Source organism: Hydra vulgaris, chromosome 10 (genome assembly GCF_038396675.1).
Source record: "Hydra vulgaris chromosome 10, alternate assembly HydraT2T_AEP".
Taxonomy (NCBI): Eukaryota; Metazoa; Cnidaria; class Hydrozoa; order Anthoathecata; family Hydridae; genus Hydra; species Hydra vulgaris.
In genome coordinates, this window is record NC_088929.1 from 37,923,594 (window position 1) to 37,951,561 (window position 27,968).

At 29.0% G+C, this 27,968-nt stretch overlaps 1 protein-coding gene across 3 annotated transcripts in view; it reads left to right on the forward strand.

Annotated features, from left to right (window-relative positions):
- LOC100205341 (serine/arginine repetitive matrix protein 2) overlaps positions 1-17,453 on the forward strand; it is a 33,837-nt gene extending 16,384 nt beyond the window's left edge. For all 3 annotated transcript variants that reach the window (XM_065807937.1, XM_065807938.1, XM_065807939.1), the window contains 5 exons: positions 7,827-7,901; positions 9,862-9,909; positions 14,446-14,808; positions 14,918-16,724; positions 16,861-17,453. In XM_065807937.1, the coding sequence (XP_065664009.1) occupies positions 7,827-7,901; positions 9,862-9,909; positions 14,446-14,808; positions 14,918-16,724; positions 16,861-17,190 (2,623 nt within the window). In that variant the 3' untranslated portion in view covers positions 17,191-17,453. The remainder of the gene's footprint in view (positions 1-7,826; positions 7,902-9,861; positions 9,910-14,445; positions 14,809-14,917; positions 16,725-16,860) is intronic.
- Positions 17,454-27,968: the final 10,515 nt, after the last annotated feature.

Below are 27,968 nucleotides of genomic sequence, written 5' to 3' on the forward strand. Positions count from 1 at the left end.
CGCGCTCAATTTGTTTCTCCGCGCAGCGGCCTTGTTTGTCAAGGTTCGTGTTTCGGAGTTATAGAATTGAGAGAGGGTTATAACCACTATTAAGTAGCCTCCTCATCTGTAGTGGCCTTCTTGGCCTTGAGGAGGTGAATAACAAAAAATATATATATTTTATTTCTTTTTTTTAACAGAAGCCATTATACATGTTGTTGTTGTTGTTTTTTTGTTTGCAAAGCATATACATTTCTAATAAAACTTTTATATCAAATTTGAAAAGTTTGAACTAATATGGGAGGTAATATATTAACTGGCAGCAGCCATAACAAGAATGCAGAAATTTATTGACTTTTTGACAACAAGAAAAAGTCAACAGTAAAAAACAGTCTGTGGTATTTATATTTTTAAAAACTACTAAAAATTCTAAACATGAACTAATGACAATTATTAATGAATTAAAAAAATGTAGAAAGAAAATGTTGAAAATTCTGATTATTCTTAGTCTGACATTAAACAACAATTAATGGAAACTTCAAGTCATGCAAGAATAGCTGATATTCATATAAAAAGATAACTGATATTTAAAAAAAAAAACTTATCTTATCATCAGTATGAGAAACCAAATTTGTATTTACTATGTATTCAGCATCAAAACAAAGTTATGCAAAAATTGTTTACAATATGGTAAAGGAAATAGAGGTACTGGGTGAAAATTTTCTTAAAATCCAACAAAAACTTGGATGTTAAGAAAAGTAAATAATCCGAAAAAATACACCAAGCAAGGATTTAAAGGTCAAAGCAAGGATTTACAAATTGACGGTTAATGTTGGGAGGTGTTTAATTAACAATGCAAAGACAAGAAATAAAAAGGTAAAAATAGAAATTGCAAAGTTTCCTAAGTTAATTGATCAATTCTTCCTTATATAAGGTTGTTGGTAGCAATTTTTCCTATTGTCTTTTAGTATTGCTGATATACAAACTTACTTAAAGCATTTTTTAGCTAGAAATTATGCTACTTTTTATAATCTTTTTTTTTTACTTGATATGAACTCTTCCTCAAGTAACTTTGTCATCCAAGGGACACAAGAAAACTAACCTTTTATATAGAAATTAGCTTCTGAATTGCTTGTGGGTTTGTTTTTTAAAAGTAATCTTCATTATTAAATTTCTTTAATTTTAAAATCAGCTTTTATTGCTTTTAGGTTTGTAATCTTTTTTTGATAATGCAATTTTTATCTTTTATAAACTAATCATTTCATTTTTAAAACCAGCTAATATTGCTTGTGGGTTTGTTATTCTTTTCTTCTTTTTTTTATAAATACTTTTTTCATTTTTATAAATACATCTTTTCATTTTTAAAATTGGCTAAGATTGCTTGTGGATTTGTATTTTATTTTTTTATTAAAATCTTTTGAAAAAAAATTTTTTTTTTAAATTTTGAATAATAATATATTGTAACACTTTGTAAAGACTAAAAAGTAGAAAATAAAATATAGCAAAAACGTTTGCTCAAAAATATAATCTTTTTTGTACTAAAAAGTGGAAAATAAACTTTTTAATTTAAATTTAATATTTCAGTTCATAAACTAAAGATTGACAGGTATATTTCTATATAAATTTTGTGCAAACCAGTCAATCTTTAGTTTATGAACTGAAATATTAAATTTAAATTAAAGAGTTTATTTTCCACTTTTTAGTACAAAAAAGATTATATTTTTGAGCATATGTTTTTGCTATATTTTATTTAAAAGTATATTGCTGTAGAAATATGCCATAATAATATATAAATATGCCCTTTTTAAAGCGTTACTCAAAAAGCAATTTACGCACGCCTTAAGCTATTTTATGTAAGCAGTAAGCAATTTCGGTTAAGCCACTTTTTATTTTATTTTTACTATTTAAATAATTTAACGAGCTGTAAGATAAAAGAAGTAATTAATTTTTAAAAAAGTCGCATTAACTTTTGAATGATGTTTGTGTAAAAATATTTGCTAGACTAGAACAATATTTTAAATTCATTTTTAATAAATCAAAACAATATTTCATTAAAAAATTGTTGTATGATGTAGACAATATTATTATAAAATGTTCATCACATAATAGAAAAAAACGGCTAAACTTTATTTTTTTAATTGTTTAATTAACAACATAGTTTTTCAATAATTGTTTTTGTTATAGACAGCAATCTCTGAATAATACCCCATTTTTACATAAAGCAAAAATAGGTTTTAACTAAAACAATTTCCTAATTTTATTTTTAAAGACATCAAGGTTGTTTTATTTAAACACAAATTTAGTTTAAATTAGGTACTAGTCATATATCATACTAATGATATGTATTAAAAAAATGCAATAATATCCTTGTTCTCTATGAGAACAAGGATATTGCTCTATGTTCTCTATATGTTTAAACATAGAACTCATAGAGAACAAAAATGTAAAAAAAAAAACTTTTTAATTTATTAAATGTTCTATTTACCATTGTTAATTTTTATATTTTATATTAAGAACTGATAAAGAAACACATGTTGACATTGCAAGTAAAAATTTGTGTTTAGGGTTGTGTCATTAAATTTTATCTTCTTTAAATTCAATAAAAATTCCATTTTTAATGAATTTAAAGTGTTTTTCTAATTTTTTTATATGGTTAAAAACTAATTTAAAATGAATAATAATAACTAGCTGTCATGACCCGTAAAATACAGGTCTTGCTATATTTATTCCACATTGACCTTTTCTGTACTTATTCCTTACTCCAATATATTTTAGTAAGAGGTAGAAAAATAATTACATGCATATATAAAAACTATACTTATTGTTTACTTTTTAAAGCTTTAAAATAAATTTTCTATTATATTTAACTTTAAAAATCTTTTAAAGTTTCAGTAGATGTTGCGCGAATAGCTATTTATCAATTTTTTTTCAGGCCATCATTGATCTTATTCCATTGATCATCCAGGTTATTTTTTTAAATTCCGGAAATTGTTTCGGTAAAATATCCGGAATATATTTTCCTTTATTTTCTCTTAATTTTGCTTTTACCTGAGTTGTTTCAAATTTTTTTAATTTTAGTATGAGTGATGAGTGAAAAAGCTTAGAAAACAAATGTATTATAAAAGTATATTCCTAAACTTGTATTATATAGTATTGTATTTGGCTATCCGGAAAAACAAAAAGTTTAGAAAAATCCGGAATTCCAGAAATATCAGGAAAAAAATAATCCCTTTTATTAGGACTTTTGTTAATTTGAAAAAAATATTAAAGTTTCCATGTAAAAAGATTGGCATGCTATAACATTATTCTTTAACACTGTTTAATAAGCAAAAGACTTATTAAACATTATAAAACGGTATATAAATGCTTTATAAAAATTCATATAGATCAAAATTAAGCAAATATTGCCGCAATAAAATTTTTAAGTAAAAGTAAATCTGTAACATTTTATAATTTTTAATAATTTACATAATTTAAAGTTTACGTTAGATATTTGCATAGACTTTCATTCACACAGAATAAATATGAATCATGACGGATTGTGGTTTCAAAAAAATGCCTAATAGCTTTGTAAAATTAAAGATATTTTTATTTACACATTTATTAACAAATTAACAAAACATAACAATTTTTGATAGTTTTTAATTGTATGTCTGTATTGATCAAACATTTCATCTGGTTGATTTAAAAAAAAGTAATCTAAAAGAAAAAAAATACACCATGTATTAACTGGAAATCAATTTATTTAAAAAAAAATTTATTAAAGAAAAGTATATATTTACAAAAAAAAATTAACTAAATTTGCATTATCAAAGCCCACACCTTATTTGCCTTATGAGATGTGGGCCTTCTATTTGATCTGCAATTAGCTGAAAAAGCATTGTAATATGTCTAAAATAAAATAAATAATAAATTAAGACATAATAAAAGTAAAAACATTAAAGATTACCACTACAAACCAATTTACCTGTTGCTAATGCTTTTTCTAGAGCATTGTTAAAAATAGTAAAAATCTGTAAGAAAAGATATTTATTGCAAAAATTAAAAAAAACATAATAGCTATCGGTGCAAACAAGTTTTGCAATTTTATTAGAAAATAAAATTATTCTTACCTTGATTGCAACAACAAACTTCCTTTTAAACTATTAGCTAATGATCAACTTTTAAATAATTAGCAAATTAAAACCATAAAAAAGTTAAAACCATATTTTAACAGTAAACAAAGTAAACATATGATAGTTGGTAGAGCACCAAAGTAGCTGAAACCCATTTAGCTCGCCTCACTGGGTTTCTTTCATTTTAAGGAAGTCTAATAATTTTACTTCTTAGATTATCAGACATAATTAAGCATCAAAGGAGTGCGTAAAAATAATGCTTAAAATAATAAAAGTTGAACTTTTATTTTTAGATTGAACTGTGAGTTTTTCTTTCTTAAACTTATCTAAAATACAGTGTAAGCAAATAAAACAGAGCACAATATAATAATCTAATTATATTCTACTCTACTATTAGTCATATTTAAATTAGATGTTTTAAAATAATTGAGCAATGTGTAAAGATAGCATATTTCTATCAAGAACTTAAACCAAAGTAAATAAATTGATATAATCTTTTTTACTAAGTAATATAATATATTTAAGGTAGTTTTTGTTAATTATTGACAATTTTATAAGTATTTAATAAAAAAAAAAATTAAAAAATTTTTTAATAGATAAAAACTCATAAATAAAGCAAATCGATAAAATTATAAGGCCTGTCTGCTCAGTAAATGCTGCTAGCATTGAACAGTGAAATGTAATCTTCCATCATAAAATCCCTTTCATTACTTTGAAATGTACTTTATGTAAGATTTGCAATAAATAAGTAAATACAAAACTAATAATAGAAAACCTCTATAAACAATATATATTTGCTTCAATTGAAGAAACTTGGAAATATTGTAACTTCTTGAAATGTTAAGAAGGCCATTGCCCTTAACACTTATAACTGACCCCACCATCACTTTTAGAGGGTGTTTTACCGTCTCCATAACACAGTCCAGGTTATATTTTTCTTCTTTCCTTCATCTAACAAAAGAATACTTATCCATTAATATTTCAAATTGGGACTCATCTGAGAAACACACCTGAAACAAATAAAAAAAAAATTATATAAATACTCATATAAATGTTTTAATCAGTGATGCTGTCACAATAAACAACTAAATAAGTATTTCTTTACATTTTCCCAATCTTCAGCAGACATATGTAGTTGTTGTTTTGATCAAGTGAAACAATTTAATTTCATAGCAGGCGTAAGTTTAGGTTTTCTTGCAGGTCTTTAGCATTTAAACCCCAGTTAAACCCCTATTCGACGCCTTGTAGTTCTGTAAAAAATCTTGATACTGGCTTCTTGTATGATTTTAGTAACTGCTTTTGTACTTTTTCTTTGGCTTTTAACACAAATGTTACGAATTGCCGTTCATCTCTCGGGTTAGTGATGTGGTCTACCACATTTTCCACTTCTGGCACTTTGAACAGGTATTTCTTTATCACGTTTACCTTTAATTCTGCTTACTGTCATCACAGAAACTTTAACTAAATTTTTGTTAAAACATTCAAATCACTCTTTGGGAGTGATTTGAATGTTTTAACAAAGCAGATATTTCTGAAATTTTTTCGTTTGATATATCTTTAGCTTTTCCTATTTTTAGGCACCAAAGTTCAAATATTTTTAGTTAAAATTACTTACTGATTTAAAAAAATGAGTCAGAATCACAAAAACAATAAACAATTGACAAAAAGTGTATTTATTACACACACGTTATCGCACAAAGATCAATTTTGCCAAGAATATGTAAAAAGGCACATTTCACATGTTTTTGCATATTCTAGCTTATCAATTCTAAAAATTTTCACAATTATTTATAAATGTTACAACTTCATTAAAAAAAAAAATAGAAAACTATTATTGATATTAAAGTCTCAAAGAATGCAAGAGTAAAAGCAAATTTATTCATTTAAAATTCATAATTGCATTTTTTGTGAAAAAACAAATAATTTGTAACTAATAATTTGGCCGTCCACTGTATCTTTTTAGCATTTCTTTTTAACTTTCTTTCAACAATATTTTTTCAACATATTTTATGATTTCACTAACTACAAACAGATTTAATTGTGTTTCAATAGACCACTTTACTGGCGCGGACAACTCTCTTGCTCTCAACAAAGCCAAGTCACATAGCAAAGTATACCACTTGGTTCGCAAGGTCAACAATCTTGCTGTAAACTAAGCCAAGACACAACAATTTGAAACTATGCAAACAACATAATAACCACTGACAAACTATAAGCACATAACATTATAACACATCACAAACATAAAAACACTTCGTATATATAAAATATTTACATTCTTACAAAATATAAACCCATATAACCTAAACACATATAAACACATAATAACACTTAAATGTAACTAAATATAAAAATTCAGAAAAATATATAAATTAGAAGCATTTATAAAATACAACCTTATTTGTTTAATGCCATACTTCGTAATAAATGTTTAACAACTTCAAAAAAAAAATAATCAAATGACCTGGTTTTTATATTATAAAAGCAAACAGATTTTCTTTAATTTCTTTAAAATAAGTTATAAACTATCTTGTTCTTTAACATGCAACATAGAGATGACCGTGTGAGATGCATGGGTTTTTAGAGATAAACACTAACTTTATCAAGAGTTTGGCCTTTTGACCTTTGAAAAGAGCATCGTCTTCTAGAGTTATCATCGTCTTCTAATTTTTAAAAATAAAAATTATAATACTTTAAATACACTTGAATTGCGCTATTATTAAAGTTGCATTATGAATTGAATGAATTACCTGACTTTAAAAGTTATTATACTCATTTAAAATAATGTAAGGTTTATCCTTCTACTACAGAAGTCATCAAATTAAAAAGTTTTCAATCTTATTACGTTGCATTATGAATTGAATGAATTACCTGACTTTAAAAGTTATTATACTCATTTAAAATAATGTAAGGTTTATCCTTTACTACAGAAGTCATCAAATTAAAAAGTTTTCAATCTTATTACTGATTAAGAAGATATTAACAGATTATAAAGATTTAAGAATACCTCATCAAATGGTCAAAAATATAAAGAGAAATATTAAAGCAGTAGCGTTAAATTAAGTATTAATTAAAGGGATAATAGAAATTAAAATAAATGTTAAAATAAACTTATAATCTATTTTTTTTTGTTTATTAATTAAGTTTAGCTTTGTGTAATTTATTAACAATTCATTTTTATTCTTTGAAGTGAAGAATTGAAAAGGTTTAATTTCAAAACCAACTTGGTAAATAAACTTAAAAATATTTTTAAGCAATAATTACATGAAAAAAAATTATCTTTTTTGTTAAATCTTAAAATTTTATAATATTTTTCAAACCCTTGTCCAGAGAATTAACAGCAACTTGCTAATTAAAGTAATTAATAGACAATTCTAGAGTTGTTAATATTTCTGAAAAATATTTCTTTCAACTCTTCTTTTTTTTTTGTAATTTTTGTAACTAAATTAAATATAAATTATTTTAAGGGATTTAAGACACAAATAAACTAAATTCTAACAGATGCATCTTTTCTGGCTCAAAATCACTTTAATTAAGATATATAATTACAAAAGTTTATTATTTTGTTTTTATTATTAAATCATTAAGACCATGATATAAGGTGATATATTGATGATTACCATGATGATATTATTAAAAGTTTTTTGTACAGCTAATTATTTCAAGGCATAAAGGAGCACTGTAAAGTTAAAGTAGATGGTTATAATATAAGTTATTTAATTCTTTTATCAGAATTGATCGCAGCTCAGATAAACGAGAGGATAGTCGAAGTTATCGAAGCAGAAAGCGTGATCGATCTGTTAGTAGGTGAGTGCATAAAGATTTTATTTATACTATTATAAGATTGGTTAAATTTCTATTTGTTATTGAAATAAAAAGTTAATGATTATTCAAGATAATATTTGTATGTAGTAATAGTTCCATTTGTAAATAACACTTGTCAACAGATGGAAAAATAATTGTATCTTTGACTATTTTTTTCCTTCTTTTTTTTTTCCTTCTTTTTTTTTATTAATACTGTGACTACAGAAATGTTTTTAAAAAAACTAATTGGCTTTAGTATTAAAAATATTGGCAAAGCTCTTCTTGTATTTTGCCAAAGTTAATATTTGTTAGACAACTTTACAAAAACTCATTAAGACACTTTTAAGTATCTTTATAATGGTTTTCTGTAACGATAAAATATATATATTTATTTGGCTGAATCAAAAGTCCTCTTATATTATATACTGTTCTTCTTTTTCTTTTTTTGTTGCTAATATTTTTTATCTAGGGCATTTCTCCAGAGTTCGATTGTCATTATGGCTATGATTTTGGGGTATTCCTAAAACCCCAGAGGATCTGATATAAAAGTTCATCTTACACAAGTATCTGTAGACCAGTAAACATACCTTCTTTTATTTTGACCTCAGTCAGCCTTCAGATTTTCTCTTGAGATCTGGCCTGGCATCTTGGTTTGTTGTCATTACAAAATTCCCAACAATAGTCAACAAATTCCCACCAAAATTCCCAATTTTATGTGTAATGGTGGTAGCAAAGTCTTCTTGGATCCCACTTGCTGGCTGTGCTTCACTTTTTTTATCCTAGATCCAGAGACTTTAAAGAGCCCCAATAATTTTTTTGCTTTATGGTGGTCAGATTTTGATCTACTACTACTCTTTGTTGCAGAGAAAGCAGAAAATTTGGTGTATCAGTTGTTTTCCCAGCGAGATGGCAATTATTTTTAAATACCCAGTGATCGGCTGCTGTTAACCATTGTTGTAAATAGAGTTAAGAAAAAGCTGCATGTTATCATAAGATTTCTTTATGTGAACTGCATATCCAAATAGAAATGATAGTAGTTCATTCCTTTTATGTAATAACACTGCTTTTAAACTTAGCTTTAAAGTGTCAATAAAGATTACTTTTAGGTTTGTACTTAATATTGAGTGAATTTATTAGTCTGTTAACTTGATGGTGTAATACAAGGTCATTTTTCATACCTAAAAACTGAGTCAAGTTTTTTTTTGTGATCACGATATTGAACTTTTTTACCTTCTCATGTAGCAGATTCTACTGCTGTAGCCTGGAGGCCAGAATATTTGTGTAATCCTGTGTCTGTTGAGGATATCTCAGGAATAAAATCAGGATCTTGTGATGTTGAAGGTTCAGGTGATTTAGCTCTAGTCTAATCTGACTTTTCATTTTTGTTTTGTAGTAAACATCCCTGACCAGCAGAATAGTCTGCTGTACGTTTTTCTTCTTTACTTTAGAAAAAAACATCGGTGAACTCTGGGTTTTTTTTTTTTGTCAATTTTATGCAAAAATTTTGCATGTTTGTCAATTTGTTGTACCCTGTTCAAAATTTTGTGTCAGGATTTTTTTTTTAAAGTTGATTTTTACAACCCTTTTGTGAATGGGAATTTGCTACATTGAAGAGGGTAGTAATTACTTACCTGCCCTAGTAAACAGATTCAAGTTACAAAATCAATTTTTGTAACTTTAACCTGTTTACTATTTGCTACCGATTTTGGATAATTTGCTAGTTATTGACTTAAGTTATTAGAATTATTTGCTTTATTATATTTAGTTATTAGACTTATTTGCTAGTTCTGTTTTAAACCCTAACTTATAAGCTGAGGTAATTTTGATTGTTAGAAAGAGAAATGAATAATACTTAAAAGTAATTAAATAATAATATTTGCAATTTTGTTGCAGTTTTATAATTTTTAAGTAAAAAAAAATTGTGATAATGTAACTTAAATATACTTTTTGATTTAAATTATAGTAGTTCTGATGATGAAAAAAGACAAAGGTCAAGCAAATCAACCAAAAGGTATAATCCTTTTTTCTGAATAAAACCATGTGTGTGTGTATATATATATATAGAGAGAGAGAGAGAGAGAGAGACATATATAGATATATAGATATAGATATATAGATATATAGATATATATAGATTTATAGTTTGTTGTCTTTGGGAAGAGCGGAAGGAAAAAAGTGATTCTTACGCCAACACATACGTCACTTTTAATTACTTTTGACTTTCGTCCAACATTTGCGTGTTGTCAGAAAGTTAAAACCATTAATTTAATTACATACTAATCGTTTTTTAAAAAAGCCGCAAAAACACAAATTTATTGACCAGAATGTTTTTTAAAACATTCTGAATGTTTTTTAACAATATAAACAATGTTTTTATTTTAATTTTTTTTTATTAAAATGTTTTTATTTTTGTTTGTTTTTTATAAAATGTTTTTATTTTTATTTTTTTACTGTAAATCATGCACGGAGTGCTGCTACATCGACTATCTTATAGCCTGACTCGCTAGGGAGTGCTGCTACATCGATTGACAAATAGCCTGACTCGCAAGGGGGTGCTGCTATATCGACTGACAAATAGCCTAACTCGCAACGGAGTGCTGCTACATCTACTATCTTTTAGCCTGACTCGCAAGGGAGTGCTGCTACATCAACTGAGGGTTTGGTTGGGGCAGGCAGTCTATCAATTAATAAAAAAAAAATCCGGTCTTGCATTTTAACTTTTACTTTTTGTCAACAAAATATAAAATAAAACTTTCACACAACATATAAGTGTTTAAATATATATATATATATATATATATATATATATATATATATATATATATATATATATATATATATATATATATATATATACTGTTATTCACCTCCTCAAGGCCGAGAAGGCCACTACAGATGAGGAGGCTACTTAATAGTGGTTTATAACCCTCTCTCTATAACTCCGAAACACGAACCTTGACGAACAAGGCTGCTGCGCGGAGAAACAAGAGAAGAAAGAAGCGCGGTACTACCAGGGACGTGGTGGGGATCGAACTCAGAACCTCTCGCTTATGAAGCGAGCGCTTTACCACTACACCACTACCGCATATATAGATATAGATATACAGTCATAGACAAAAGGTTGCGACCACTGCATTTTTTTACAAAAAACACTCAAAATTTAGAAAAACAAGTAGTAAATTATAAATCAGTACATATATTTTGAATGTTTATTCACACTATACAGGTTAAACAGCATGTCTATTCATATTTTAGTATTTACAATGAAATCCTTTATTTTTGAGAATATTTTCAATACGTCCTGGCATCGATTCACACAATTTCTTGCAATAGTCCGGCGTAATCTCCTGCACCCACACGCGTTTAATCCAGTTGATGAGGTCATCTGCAGAACTTAGGCTATGTGCAGCAATCTTCTGCTTCATTACAGTTCAAACATTCAATAATATTGAGATCTGGACTGTTGCCTGGCCAAGGTTCCAGTAGCGGGATGTTTTCAGAACGCAGCCAGTCCTTAACAGCCTTGGTACCATGACAAGGTGTGTCATCATGCTGGAAATGAGTGATGCCATGTATTGGTACAAATGGTGGCAGCTTATCCATCAGTATACTCAAGTAAACAGCACCATTGATTGTTGTATTTTTAGGCATAATCCAAATGCCGGCACGACCGCTACCAGAGACTGCTCCCCAAACCATATCTTTTGGAGCCTGTTTGACTGTTGGTATAACGTACTTTGGATTATGCCTCTGATTTGGTGGGCATCTGACATGTCTACAAAATGAGTAGAATTGCGTGAATGTTGTCTCATCTGAAATTATCACTTGTTTCCACTGGGCTGGTGTCCACTGCCTGTACTTCTGACAAAACGCTATGCGATCGCGAATATTCTTTGGTGAAAGCTTCGGCTATTGTGCTGGTCGGTAAGATTTCAAGCCTGCATCAAATAATCGTCTGGGTATTGTCCGACTGTTTGGTTTCTTGGATGGTGATCCAAGCAGTTTGCCTCTAATGGCACTTGAGGATGCTCTTGGTGATCCAGGCAGTTTGCCTCTAATGGCACTTGAGGATGCTCTTGGTGGTTTTTTTGCTGCCGTTATAAATGCCATTATAGCATTATCAATACGGTTGCTTGTAACCTTGGGGCGCCCAGCGCGTGAACGGAATTTAAAACTTTTCAGCTCTTGATTTCTCTTTACAGTAGCTACAACAGTGGAATGTGAAATACCGAGCTTTTTGGCTATCTGTCTTATAGAAATGTTCTCTTTGTACAAAATAACGACCTGAGCTCGCTTTTCAGATGTCAGTTCTTTACCGCGTACCATTTTAACTAGTACTGCTTCAAATAAGGTCTCCGTAATATAAAATGTTCCAGAATATTTCAGTTATATCTGAAAATAAACATGTAAATATCAATTTTAGACTCTAATTGTCAATTAAACAAATTGGTACAAAATTGTAGCACTAAAGTAGCCCAAAAGCAATTAAAATACATTAAAAAATATGCGAAAATCGCGGTGGTCGCCAACTTTTGTCCATGACTGTAGTTATATATATATATATATATATATATATATAGAGAGAGAGAGAGAGAGAGAGAGAGAGAGAGAGAGAGAGAGAGAGAGAGAGAGAGAGAGAGAAATATATATAGATATAGATAGATAGATATAGATAGATAGATAGATAGATACAGAGAGAGAGATATAGATAGATAGATAGATAGATATAGATATATATATATACATATATATATATATATATATATATATATATATATATATATATATATATATATACACTGAGGCATACTCGTTTAGACGCATCAATTTTTTTCTCTTTATCTTAATTTTTTTCTATGTATTGTCAATTGATATGCATGCAAGTTATTATCAAAATAATTGTTGTGTTGTGGGCTAATGAAAACCACAAAAAAAATTTTCTTTGTGTCTTTATTAACATGAGAATATGTTTGATATACAAAAGCACATTTTTTAATTGGAATATATCTATAGACGCAATCAGGTTAATAACGGTAGTTATTGATTTTTAATCACTTTTACACAAATAAATTGAAAATTTTTAGTGTAACTTGATCTTTGGCTCTGCCAGTATCATTTTTATTGCATTTTACAAAATACCTAAAGGAAAGTATTTGACAGATGCTGAAAAAATACAAATTAATTTATATCGTGGCTCAGAAGTCTCACCAGCACTTTCTATACGAGAAATAGCTAGAAAAGTTGGAAGATCTGACCATGTTGTACGAAACTGCATTACAAAAGGTGACAATTACGGTGTAAAAAAAGCAACAAACGGCAACAAAGTATTAACAAATCAGCAAATTAATCGAATTCGCTTCGAAGCAACTAAAAATAAATTGAATGCAACACAAATAAAGGATAAATTATTATTGCCTGTCACCAATAAACATGTTGCACATATTCTACGTACAACACCAAACGTAAAGTGGAAGAAACCACACCAAAAACCAATGTTAAAAAAACACCATAAAATTGCTAGATTACGGTTTGCTAAAAACCATATACATTGGACTCATGAGTGGCAAAACGTAATATTTTTAGTTGTAAAAAAGTTCAATTTAGATGGTCCGGACGCTTACGGTTGTTATTGGCATGATCTAAGAAGAATAAATGGCCCACAAACAAAACGAAATTATGGAGGAGGAAGTTTAATGGTTTGGGGTGGACTTTCTTATTCAGGAAAATTGACTCTGTTGTGGTTTACCTAAAATGAACTCGATAAAGTATACAAAAATGTTGGATGATGTTCTCATAACTTATATGGATGAAAACATGGACGATAATGCCATATTTCAGCAACATAATGCTGCAATTCACACATCTAGGCATTCTATGAAATGATTTAAAGACCACAACGTCCCGGTTCTCGAATGGCCAGCTTGTAGCCCGGACTTAAATCCAATCGAGAACGTGTGGGGAATGCTATCAAGAAAAGTTTATGACGCTAAAGCAGCCGGACACCAATTTAAAACTGTTACTGAGTTAAAGTGTAAAATCCTTGAAGCATGGTCCGAGTTGGATCAAACTACACTTCAACAACTAGTGGAGTCAATGAAAGGCAGAATTTTTGAGGTGACCCAGTGTAATGGAGGGCATACGCATTACTAATTTCCATCTTTTAATGTCAAAAATATGACTGCGTCTATAGATATATTCCAATTAAAAAATGTACTTTTGTATATCAAACATACTCTCATGTTAATAAAGACACATAAAAAAAATTTTTTTGTGATTTTTATTAGCCCACAACACAACAATTATTTTGATAATAACTTGCATGCATATCAGTTGACAATACATAGAAAAAAATTAAGATAAAAAGAAAAAAATTGATGCGCCTAAACGAATATGCCTCAATGTATATACATATATATAGAGAGAGAGAGGTACACGCATACATACACACACACATATGCATATATATTTTGTATAAATGAAACTTTTATAGTATTTATGATATAAAGATTTATAAAAATATAATTTATATCTAAAATATTTTTACAAGTGACGAGAAAGAAAAGAAACGTACTCTAGTTGACGATTATGCAAGTTCTCCAGAAAGAAATCGAAAAAAGGTTTCAGAATCTCCTGAACCTAATCGAAAGAGAAATTCTGTATCTTCAGAACGAAATCGAAAAAAAAATTCAGAATCTCCTGAACGCACTCGAAAACGAAATGTTGAATCTCCTGAACGAACTCGAAAACAGAATGTAGAATCTCCGGAACGAAATCGAAAACTAAATGTTGAATCTCCTGAACGAAATCGAAAGAGGAATGTAGAATCTCCTGAGCGAAATCGAAAAAAAAAAGTAGAATCTCCTGAACGTAATCGAAAAAAATATTCGGAATCAACTAAGGAACCAGGAGAGTATGTTTTTTTTTTACTTGTTTTTAAAACTTTATTTGAGTAATTTGATAGTTTTTCGATTTTAGATTTTCATAAAGTTTTAATGAAAATTTGTTTTTACTTTTTTTAGTTTAAGTGATGACGACTCTAGCAAGTTAGATAAAAAGAAGTCGTCTTCTGAGCGACGGAAAAGCAATCGAGAGGATTATCATATAAGTGATGAGCGCGAAGAGAGACGAAGTAGAAAAGATGAACGTTATCGCAGAAGCGGCAGTAGAGAACGATCGAGAAAAAAACACGAAAGTGACTCTGAAAGTGATGAATATTATAAACAAAAAGAACGTGAACGTGTTGAGCGTCGGAATAAGCGTGAAGCTCGAGAACGAGAACGGCGTCAACGGGGTAATAGTGATGATGAACGCAGAAATCCAAGAAGTCGTCGACAAAGAAGCCGAGAAAGGTCGCGAGATGAAAGACGCTCGCGTGAAGATTCTGTGGATGAATTTGGACGTTCAAAATCAAGAAAGAATGAGTATGAAAAGAACTCTCGATCAGAAAATAAATTTGTTACTGACGTAAAATCAAGAAAAGAAAATTCGACACTGTCTTCAACCTATGAAGGTTCATCTAACGCCAGAGATTTAAATGAACGTTCGAAGGAACAAAAGTTATCGAGTAGCAACGAGCGACACAAACGTAGTAAGAGTCATTCAGTTGATAAAACTAAAAAAGATGCTACAGATGTTGTACTTGATAGTGATCAAGATAGCGACCATAGTGTCAATCAAGTTCGAGAAAAAGAAAAGAAAGAAAATCAAATCTCTTCGAGAACTAGTCGAGAAAAATCACATCAAGAAGTTCTTAGCCATAGGTCGCCGAAAGATCGCGCTGGTGACAGCTCTAAACGAACGGAAGCAAAAGAAATCTATTCTGATCTTCCTTATCGTTCTGATAATCATGCCGATTTAAATGACGATAATGTTATCCGCGAATTTGGATATGATGGGTATTCAGAACGTCGAACAAAAGAATCAAAGTACGATGAAAAGCATGCTAGTATGATTAACAATCACGTTCTTGAAGATTATGAAGACGTTATTGATGATTCGCATAAAAGAAGCGATCGTAGGTCAGATATGGATATATCTGACACCTCTGATGCTGAAAAGAAACATTCTAGTTCTGGTAAAGCAGAAAATAATGTATCACTTTCAGACATTAACAATAGCGAGTCTTTGCGCAGTGACCATTTTATTGATAATCATCCTTCAAATGCTAACCCAGTCGCAACATCTGATTCTTATGCTGAAGAAAACAGTTCAAAGAGAAAAAAGAGACGTTCGCACAGTAAAACTCCTACTTTTAGAAAAGACGAAAAACATTCTTTAAGTAAAAAGAAAAGAAAACCATCACTATCCTCCGAAGAGCCGTCAATTGATGATTCTTTAACAAAGAGAGAGGAAGAGGAAACAAGAAAACGAATACAAGAACTTGAGGAACTTTTAAGATTAGAAAAGCTGAAAAAAGAAAAACCAGAAAAGAAGTCTAAAGTCAAAAAAGACGATGATAAAACGAAGAAATCAAAAGGAGAATCTGAAAAGGCTAAAAAAACACGAGAAGATGATAGAAAGAGTAAAAGTCAGCCGAAAAAGTATAAAAAATCTTCAAGTGAAGAGGATTCTAACGAAGATGATTTCAAAAAGAAAAAGAAACAAAAGGATGAGAGAAAAACTAAAAGCAAAAAAGAAGATTCATTTGATAGCGAAAACGATAAAAAGAAAAAACCGTTAAAAAAAGATATTAAAAAAAAGCGTAATGAAGAAAGTCGAAGTGATAACGATTCAAAGAAAATTAAGAGCAAAAAATACGCAAGGACCAGCGACGTAGATGAACAAGAAGAGTCACTTGAAAGGAAAACCAAGGCAAAGATAGAAAAGGTTTGCCTATATAAAGTTAAAGTTTTTTAGTTAAGACTGGAAGGTTTTAATTTTTTAGTTTTTTTAAAATTTTAGTTTTTTTTAACTATTTTTTATTACTAAATAAAGTAGTTTTGTTATGTACATTTTTCTCTAGGTTAAAGATAAAGTCAAAATAAAACCAAAGAAAGTTGTTTCTAAAAAAATCAGTAAAAGCCATTCTAGTGACGAAGGAGATCGTAAACACCATAAGATAACTCGAAAAAAGAAAACTAAGAAAAACGTATCAAGCAGTTCAGATTCGTCAACAAGTGACGCAAGCTCTAGTGACGGTAGTTCAAGCAGTTCTTCTAATGATTCTTCAAGTTCAGGGAGCTCAGGTTCATCTGGTTCGTCAGCTAGTGAATCAGACAGCGAATCTTCACGAAGTCCGACTCCAGTTAAAAAAAGTTCAAAGAAAAAAACAGTTAGTAAAAAAACGAGGTAAAAGACTGTTTCAATTTTATTGCTTCGGCTACTTTTAAGAAAGACTTCGCGCGATCAACAAAGAGTGTCAACTAGAGTCGAAATTTGCCGTGCTCATTTTAACAATCAAAAAAATCAAAATATTTTGAAATACAATACTATTTATGAATTGGATATGCAAAATATCATAAATACGCTCCTTTGTTTTATTTTTATCATATTTTTGGTAATGATTTCTGTCATTAACGATTAATTCGTTAGTCTTGTAAATAGATTGAAGCGTTATTTTTGTGTGCTTTTTTCATAAAAAAAAATGCTGTATTCTTATTTGAAGTTTAGAATAGGTATTAAGACTGTCGATAAAGATTTGTAATACTTAACCACGTGACATTAGAAGAGGGAAGATTGGTGCGCATTGATCGTTGTAGTAGTGTTGCGAACAACCCCGATATAGATAAAATAACTTACAAAATTACACTAAATCTGTTTTTAATAATAATCTCTGACTTAAAATTCACCTTGCTTTAGGGCTCTTGTTTGAGTAATAATTGCCTAATACATCTTAGGCAGATGTGTTATGCAATTGCATTCAGCTAATGTATTGTAGAAGTTCTCCTAGGCAACGATTTTAGAGGATAAACAATTCTGTTGACAGCCTCACACCCCTTTTTTATCTATTCAGGATGGCATAGTTGTAAACCTGCGTTTCGTTGTTTCCTGTCTAGGATGATGGCTATATCTCCTTTACTCGGATTTTCGCTATGCCTCCTTGTTAATGGCCAAACAACTCCTGTTATCTCATTATGAGGGTATAGCTCTATGGTGGCTGAACCTGTTGAGCATTACTACAACCGCGATTTTCTTCGTGATGGTCCTTGAGCGGATGTCGTTTCTCTCTCCGCTGATAAATATGCCTCCTACATAACCTCTTGGATCTAGGAGGTTATTTATAGAAGCGTTGTGGAAATTACAACCAAAGCTATTAAACTATGTTTTTATGGTGTTTATGCGGTATCGTGGTAAAAAATATTCGAATTGAACAAATATTTACAGAATAATAACAGTACTTCATTTTTGTCGAAGCAAAAAATATCTTGATTTTCTCAATTTTTCTGTAATAACAAAAACAATTTTACTAAACCGTTTTTTCGCATATTTATGTATTTTGCCAGTAGTTTATACCACTGTGTCATAAATCGACCCTCAGGTTGAACTTTATCCAACTTAAAAAAAAATGCCATCAAATAGATATTTATTAGAATATTAAAAATTAAACATTTTAAAAATCCAAGGGTGCATTTTTAGAATGGGGGTGGTCAAAAATCCTATTGAAAATATTAATAATAAGAGGGCAGAGGGGCCTTGACCCTCCAATTGCCAAATTTTTTATATAAAATATAAATCTAGCATAAAATATGCAAATATATTTAATTTTTTTGTTTTATTAAATTTTTGGCGCAAAATGCTTCAAAAATTTAAAAATTGGTTTAATAAATTTTCTAAATCTTAAAAAAATTGTATTATAATACTCATGACTTTGTTATAATTTTAGCAAATAAAAAATGAATATAAATAGTTATTGCTGTGTTTGCTGGGAAACAAAAACTAAAAAGAGTCTTATTGCAGTCCAAGATACTATTGAAAAACTGGTACAGACGTATGTATACTCTGGATACATAAAAGAAATTGCAGCCTATCCTTCTTCTATATGTGGAAATTGCAAAACTAATTTGTACATGCTTGCAAAAAGAAAGAAACCACCAACCAGTTGGACACAGAAGATAGAAAAGGTTAGGTTTAAGTTAGTAGCATCTTTTAAAATAGAATTTTAAAATATCTGCTAAATTATAAAGATGTCAATTCTGTCATAAAAAGCTCAAATGTTAGTTCTGAATAATTATTATTTAGATTGATCGGATTTCTAAGAAGCGCAAGTCTGACATTATCACAATTGAGATTGATGAGAGCTCTGCTACCTCTCTAGAAAACACATTAAAGATCTGCTCTAAATGTCTGTCAATAATATATAATATAAACAGAAGGTTTTAAAATATTACATGATATTGGTATAGTCAAACTACCATCAACAATATTTATTTAGGTCGTGGCTTAGAGCACAAATGCTGCAAATCAACTGCTGTAAAAAACCTTACATCATTGACATTGGAACGAGGTAAACACAGTGCAAATCAGGTGGCTTCTTCAATAATCAAGGAAAAAATGAACAAAGAAAAAGTAAATTCAGGTGATCTATTTAATTTAGCCATCTGCGGAAAACCGCAGATAATAAGAGTTGATCGTCCTGAGAACAAAGGAGACAGAAATCAAATCCAGCAAATCTCTTTTGAAACATTCAAGCAACTTCGAATAAATCTTGATATTTCAAACAGAGGAACTAGAAAACTGATTTCTACTTTTAACAAGGCCACAGGAAAGAGAGTTGTCCAGTCAGAAGTGACGAAGTTACTGTCAGATCTTGAATTAACTGTGAAAAATTATTACAATGTTCAGTCCATGCAATTTGAAGTTGGGGATAAAAAGGTTGATAGGAACCTAGTTTTTGTTCCTTCAGATTTTGTTATGAACATTATAAGTAAGAGAGCGTTAAATCTTTATAATACCATTGTACGAGTTTCAATTGATGGAGGTGGAGGTTCATTGAAAATATGTGTTAACATCTTTGATGCGGATGAACTTAAAGTTAACAGTAATAATATAAAAAACAGAAGTAAACGTCGGGGATCTGACGAATATATTGGGTCTGGTGTGCAACGTATACAGTTTATTGCTATTGCTGAAGATGTTCCTGAAACATATCAGAGTATAAAACAAATTTTAGATTAAGAAACAGCACAGCTGTATAAAAATTTTAGAGAAAGAAACAGCACAGCTGTATAAAAATGTTATACGAAAAAGGCTTCTTCATCTTGATGAAGATCCAGAAGTTAAAGTGATAAACAAAATTCCTCCATCATTGTTACATATATTTATGGGTTTTAATAATGTTCTCAGCGACCTAGTTTTTACTCTCTGGCCAAACTTTAATCAGCGGCTGTATGGAAAATACATTCTCAGACATGGCTATCATGGAGGAGGGTTTAATGGAGTGAACTGTTACAAGATAATGAATAATCTTCAAGATCTAGAAAAGGCATTCTTAAATGATTGTCGACAGCTAATACCTATTATTACATGTTTCAAAGATTTAAAGTGTGTCGTGGATGACTGTTTCTGTGATTTCCTTAGTCCCAATGTCAAGCACTCTATTGCTAGATTGAAAGACTCATATAATTACCTAATAGAGTTTTCAAAAGGCTATAATTACACCTTACCCATAACATGGAAGGTCCACATCATGTTAGCGCATATTGTTCCTTTTTGTGAAGAAAATCAATGTGGTCTAGTCAGATTTGCAGAACAAACTGGAGATGCAATTCACTCTAAGTTTAAACCAACTTGGGCAAGATGCAAAAGAAATGTAAGTCACAAAGACCACGGAGAGAACTTGCATAAGGCAGTTTCAGACTTCTCATCAAGACAAAGATAGTAATTTAAAGACAATATTAATTAACTTTATAAATACTATGCAGTAACTTAATTAAATAAAGATCTGTAAAAGTATTTAGCTTTATATAATTTTCTATAAAATTTGTCTTCTGCCTACAAATGACCGAGAGGCCGGATTTAGGTTCACTAAAATCAATGTTTTTGGCGTAAATATACAATTTTTTTTTTTTTTTTTTCTTATAATATAAGCTGTTTATATAAAATAAAATAATAAAATTACAATGAAACTTTTACGTTACACAAAGAATATATATAAGACAGACAGGAGCTCAAAGAAGATACGGATGACTGGTGTCACCACAATCTTTTCATAGAGCCCCTTTACAATAACATTTAAAGCCCACATGGCTTTAGTAAATTTACAATAAAACATTTTTTCTGAAAAATACTACGTGAAGAATAAAACTCAATAACATAATTTACAATAACATTAAATAACATTTAAAGCCCACAAGCCTTTAGTAAATTTACAATAAAATATTTTTTCTGAAAAATACTAGGTGAAGAATAAAAACTCATATATACATCCTCATATATACACATACACATACACAAACACATATGCAAACATACTTACACACATATATATAAACATACACGCATAAATATCAGAAGTTAAGGAGATGCAATTTCATTTGTCGTTTAAAAAGAATATTTTAAAAGAATAATTTGTCGTTTGAAAAAAATAAAGATAAAAGATATATAAATTTAGCATAAAGTATAAAATAATAAAAAATAAAGTATATTTTGGTGAATAAAGTCATCATATATTATCATTATCATTCGACAGAGTCATACAATGCCCCATAAAATACTTATGCTAGATTTATATTTTATATAAAAAATTTGGCAATTGGAGGGTCAAGACCCCTCTGCCCTCTTATTATTAATATTTTCAATAGGATTTTGCCCCCCCCCCCCAGTCTAAAATTGCACCCTTGGATTTTTAAAATATTTGATTTTTAATATTCTAATAAGTATCTATTTGATGGCATATTTTTTTTTAAGTAGGATAAAGTTCAACCTGAGGGTCGATTTATGACACAGTGATACTATTAAAAGTGCTGAGATTTTCACGCTCTGAAAATGGCCAACTACCAGACTGACAAATTTGAGCGACCCAGGAAACCCCAAGAGGACCGGCTTCAAAAAAACCAATATAATATAAAATAACATTTTAACATAATACTACATATAAATACATACTTAATAAAAAAAAGATTCTTAACCATTTAAATATTTACTAATACCTGTAGCATTTTCTCTTATTTTATCTATTATTGTATCATTTAAATTAACCAAAATATCCTTCTCTATCGCCATAAGTATCAAAAATCTGCAAATTATTTTATGACAAGGAAGATCTGAGCCTACTTTTTATAATTTATAATTCGGATAACTACCTTCATAAGATACTTGCGTCGAAAACAATGTCAAAATAAACTTATATACAATATAGACATTGCTATTTACTTTGCTATATAAATTATATTAAGCCAAGAAATTAAAACAGCAATAAATACAATTTTTGCAACTCTTTTTGCTTTTGAAGCATACTTCTATATACTATGGAGTAGTACTACTACTACTGGAGTGAACTAGTTCACTCCAACTTAAAGTGGCTGCAATGTTATTTACAAAATCGTAAACAAGGAGTACCATATGACTTAACATGTTCCCCATTGAATCAATAAGTTGCGGAGTTCCCCAAGGATCAATACTTGGATCAATACGCTGTTTTTAATTTATATAAATGATATTTATTTGTCTTCAAAAATACTTAATTATATTATTTTTGCTGATGACACTAATATTTTCTTTCCTGACTCAAATTTATAAAGTCATTAAGATATATTAATTCTGTGTTTACAATATAAAAAATTTATAAAATATTTTTCATATTGTAAACACAGAATTAATATATCTTAATGACTGGTTTAGAGCAAATAAACTTTCATTAAATATTGAAAAAACGAAATATATTTTGTTTGCGAAACCATCTAAATCCGAGAATCTTCCACTTAAATTACCTGAACTAACAATTAACAGTATTAAAATAGAGTTTTTTTCAATGAAAATACTCGGAATAATTTTCGATGGACATTTAAATTGGATGAGCCAAATAAAGCTAGTTGAGAACAAAGTTTCAAAGATTCTGGGGATTATGTACAAGACAAAACATCTTTTGAATAAATTATGTTTAAAAAATTTATACTTTTCATTTATACATAGCCATGTTAACTATTGTAATATTGCCTGGGCAAACAAGCATCAAAAATCTTTCACCTTTCCTAAAAATTATTTATACAAAACAAAAGCAAGCAAGTCGATTAGTTTTGGGCGCAGATAGATACGAAAAAGCCGAGCCGTTACTCAAGGAAATAAATGCTCTAAACGTATACGAACTAAATATATACCATAACTTGTTATTTATGTTTAAACTTTAAAATGAAATGATTCCAAAATGTTTTTTTAAAAGTTTCACTCGAATTAATCATAAATATGAAACAAGACACTCAATGAATAATTATTACATCCCACTAACATCACTCAAAAAATCTGACTTCTCAACTATATGCCCCGGCACCACGCTTGTGGAATTCGATTCTTGACGAAAATATGAAAAAAATAAAATCTATTGATACATTTAAAAGAACTATAAAAAAACACTTACTAAATTTAAAGATTACATACATTCTCTCATTTTTTTTAAAAATTGAAATAATTTTTTATTTTTTATTTTTTAATGCATTTTATTTATTTTTAATATTGTATTGAATATGTATACGAATATGTACTGATTTGTAATTTTTTATTTGTTATTTTTAATAATTTTTTTCAATTTTTTTTTTTTCTTTTTTAACTTTATTTTTTTTTAATTTTTTTTTTTTTTAATTTTTTTTTTTTAACTTTTAATTCTTTTTTAACCTTCAAAATTTTTTTTTTTTTTTAAACTTATTAGTTTCACTCTTTTATATAATATTGGAAGATGTAAAATTTTATTGTATTTTTCTGTATTTCTCGAAGGGGCTTGATGTTATATATATATAAGCTTGTAATTATATATATTTGTTTAAATTTATAGATAACATTGTAAAATGACGAAATAAATAATAATAAAAATAATAATTCACTCATTATTTCTGAATCTGAATCAGTTAATTCATCGGTATAATATATATCTTGCATAGATAATTTAAAGTGGTCCCATTTTGCTTTTAAATCAGCTAACTCCTGCCTTTTGACTAAATTTGACGTTTTAGCTGTTTTATAATATTTTACTATTAATTTACTAAGCTCTTCTAAACTGTTTTTTGAACATTTATAAATGTTCAAAAAACATGGCAATAAATCTATTGTCGGTAAAATTTTTAGGGTCTGATATCGCCATGTCTGCATATAATTTTCCATGATTTTTAAAACGATTTTCTATCGTACTTATCAGAGTACACATAATGACGTTAAACGTGGTTATTTTATATTTTTCGATTGGGTTTTGAAGTTCATGATCTTTAATTATTTCGTCGGGCATTCTATTTTATTGTCTTGATCTCTCTTCTGGTTTATCTTCTTCGGTATATCTTATAAATTTAATTTTCATCTTAATTTCGTCTTCTTTCATCTTAATTTCGTCGTCTAAATCTCTCTTCTGGTATATCTTCTTTGTATATCTTTTTCTTAATTTTAAAATATTGTCACTACTCTTGCTTCGTAAAACGTAATGACCAGAAATAAGTTCGCAATGGCCTTGTTTTGGATCTCCGGCCATGATTTGGTGTTTTTTATGCCTTGTTATACTTGTGATAAAACTTATTATCTTATTGAAAAAAATTACCATAACTTGTATCTCAAAAAGTTATTTAAGAGTTTAGGAATATTTTTTCATGAACCAAGGCCATTCGCGGTAATAAATGCAGTTTAAAATTGAGTGGCCAGGAATTGGTGATTTTACCTTACGTTATTGTCCTAATGTTTTTATGAGAGAAAACATTGAAACAATTTAATCAGAACTTTTAACTGATTAACTTTGTAATCAGAACAAATAACTTAAATACTTACATTATATTATATCGCCGGCCTCACGGTCTCTATTTCGACTGGCCCACCGGGAAAAGTCCCGGTGTCCCGCCGGCCCAGTCCGCCACTGCCAACTACGCTTTAAGTAGAAAATCAATATTTTGCCCTATCAAATAAAAATGTTACAAAATGCAGTAAAAAAAAATTAAATGAAACTCGTTGGTATTTATCTAGGTCGTATTGTAAAAATCCGTATAGATTTTTGCTAAAAAATCCGGAATTTATTTAATTAATTCTAAGAATAAAAAGAAATTAATTATTTTTAAAAAATTTAAAAATAATTAATTTCTTTTTCATCACCACTTTTATATTAATTTCTTCTTTCATATTAATTTCTTCTTCCTTCTTTTATATTGGCTTCTTATTTTATTTAAACTTTTGCCGATAAAAAAAAAATTTACAGTCGAAAAAATAATTACATGACCGGGGCGAGAAGAAGACAAATTTAGTCTTATCATTAAGCCCCAAAAAATGCGTCATTACTAGATAAAATATAGTTTAACAACAAAATTTAGTTTTAATGTATATATCTCTGATTTAATATTATAAAAGAAAATGTAAATATATCGCATAGCGTTTAAAATTTATAGTTTTTCAAAGAATAAGAGATTTAAGAATTGGTTTGAAAAAAAAGAAAAAAGCTGATATAGAAAGAAAGATTAAAGAAAAAGAAAAAAAAAGCTAAATGTAGAAAAGCAAATAAAAAAAAAAGCTAATGAAATTATTTGCTACAAGTTGCCATTTAGTACACCTTCTTCACTTTCAAGGGCTGTAAATAAAGTAAAAATAATATTATCCAATAGCACATCAAAGCAAAAAGTAGTTGTTTTAAAATTAGCCTCTAAACTACATTGCAACATTGTAAAATGTTGCAATGTAGTTAAGGAAGTAACTTCTCTAGAACCAATGGTTTTAGAGAAGTTGCTTCCTTAAATAAAGAAATCAAGAAGTTAAATAAAGTTGTTAATTTTTATGAAAATGATGATATCAGCCGCATGTCTCCTGGACAAAAAGGTAAATTTGCAAAAAAAAATAATGGGAAAAAAGATTATATTCAAAAACGGCACATGAAGATGAGCATAAAGAGATGCATGCCTTGTTTATGACAGAAAATGAAATGTTAAGATTTGCGTAAGTAAATTTGCAAGTTTAAAATCTTTACATATCCTCCTTATTTGACAAATGCCAGCTAATGTATGCACTTGCATATATCATCAAAATATAATTCTTACACTAAAAAAACTATCTGGCTGCAGTGCAAATATACCTGTATATTCAAGCAAATTTCTTGTCTTCAATATCCAGATAAACCAGCATGTTGGTTTAGTAAGTATCAGCACGAAAAATGCGGTTTCAAAAAAAAGTATTCAATGCAGTGTGATAAAGAAACTTTAGAGGCTTTTGTTGAGTGGAAAAAATGGAAAGAAGATAATGGAAGGATGAAGTAAGTGGTTCAAAGTACTTCAGTGGCATACTTGCACAATCACCTGTGCTTGCTGATGACATCCTTTTTTAGCTCATAGCTTTAGACAGCAACATAAGAGTTTAGAATCTGACAGAAATAGCACAAAAGAAATGGATAGCAGTGGTACAAATGGATTACGCTGATAATTATAAATGTATTTCACAAGATGAAGTTCAAAATGCATGCTGGAATCAACAGCAGATAACTATTTTTACTTCTGTAAGGTGGTTCCAAAACATGAGATACTGTCATGCAGTTGTTGGTGATTGTACAACTCATGATAAAGAAACATCATTAGTAATTCTTGATAAGTTGATTCAAAGCCTACTAAAAGAAGTTTTTAAGTTAAGAGTTTGGACAGATAGCCCTTCAAGCCAGTTTAAAAACAGATTTATTATGGCGGGTGCTCAAGCTCTCCAAAAAAAGTATAAATTGTTATAAAATGGAACTACAGTGCAACTAGTCATGGTAAAAGAACTGTAGATGGCTTAGGAGAACCTGTTAAAAGAATTGCTTCTTATCAGGCTCTGACCAGAAAAAGCTGTTATTAACAATGCTTTTTATCACGTTGTTTCTAAGATTAGCCCAAAATTTTGAATTTCTTTAATTTTATCTGAACATATTCTTCAAAGAAGTATTGAATTAAATTTACAATATATATATTTCAAAAATCAAAAAAAGTAAAAGGGATTTCTACTTTTCATTACTTTTCTTTTTTTGATGATTGCATCCAATTAAAACAATATTCTTCAGAGTATTAAACAGCAACTCCAAAAGTAAATAAAGCCAAAGAAAAGAAAAGAAACAAAATTGAGGTTATTATGCATCTTGTCAATCAGGTTTTTAAATTTTGTTATGTAAATTGATTAATTTTTTGACAAAACTTTTACAATTTATTTTTGTTTTTTTAGAATAATACAACCAATTCAAAAATCGGAATGAAGAAGTATATGCTGCGAAACAAACAGTAAATCAAATATTATCTTATTATACATAATAATGCTTAAATAGATATATTCTTTAGCTTAAATATCTAAATATCTGTTTGTTTTATTTGCTGATAAGTTATGTCCCCTAAGTAACGTTTATTTCTGTAAGTAACGATAACTAATTTGATTTAAAATATGTAAATAAATAGCTAAAACAATCTTTTGAATAATTTTACGCAGAGTAATAACTACTTAATTTAATTTGAGAAGCCTGTTAATATAGGTTAAATATCTGGCTTGAAATATTCAACTGAAAACAACAGGTTTAATGCAATGTTTTTTTTGCGTCCCGTAAGTAACTCGACCATTTTTGATTTTTACAGGCTCTTTGGTTTTCCGCACTTCTTGAAATGATTTTCTTTTTGGTCTCACCAATATATATACTTCCGCATGAGCATCTAAGCTTGTAAACATCCGAGTTCGAGTTCGGTGGTAGTTTTGTTTTGTTGTTGCATAGTATGTTATTTAAATTGGGAGGTGAAATAAGTATAACTCTGATGTTTTGTTTTCTAAATTCTTTTCGGAGTTTAGGGCCAATTATAGGTATCCAAGGTAGTTTAATAAACTTCTCATTTAATTGTTTATATGTAATATTTTTTGAAAAGGGTCTAAATAGTTTTTGGTTGTTTTAATAAGATTACTTTTGTTATAGCCGTTTTCTAAAAATGTATCTATGAGAAAATCAATTTCTTATGAGAGGTG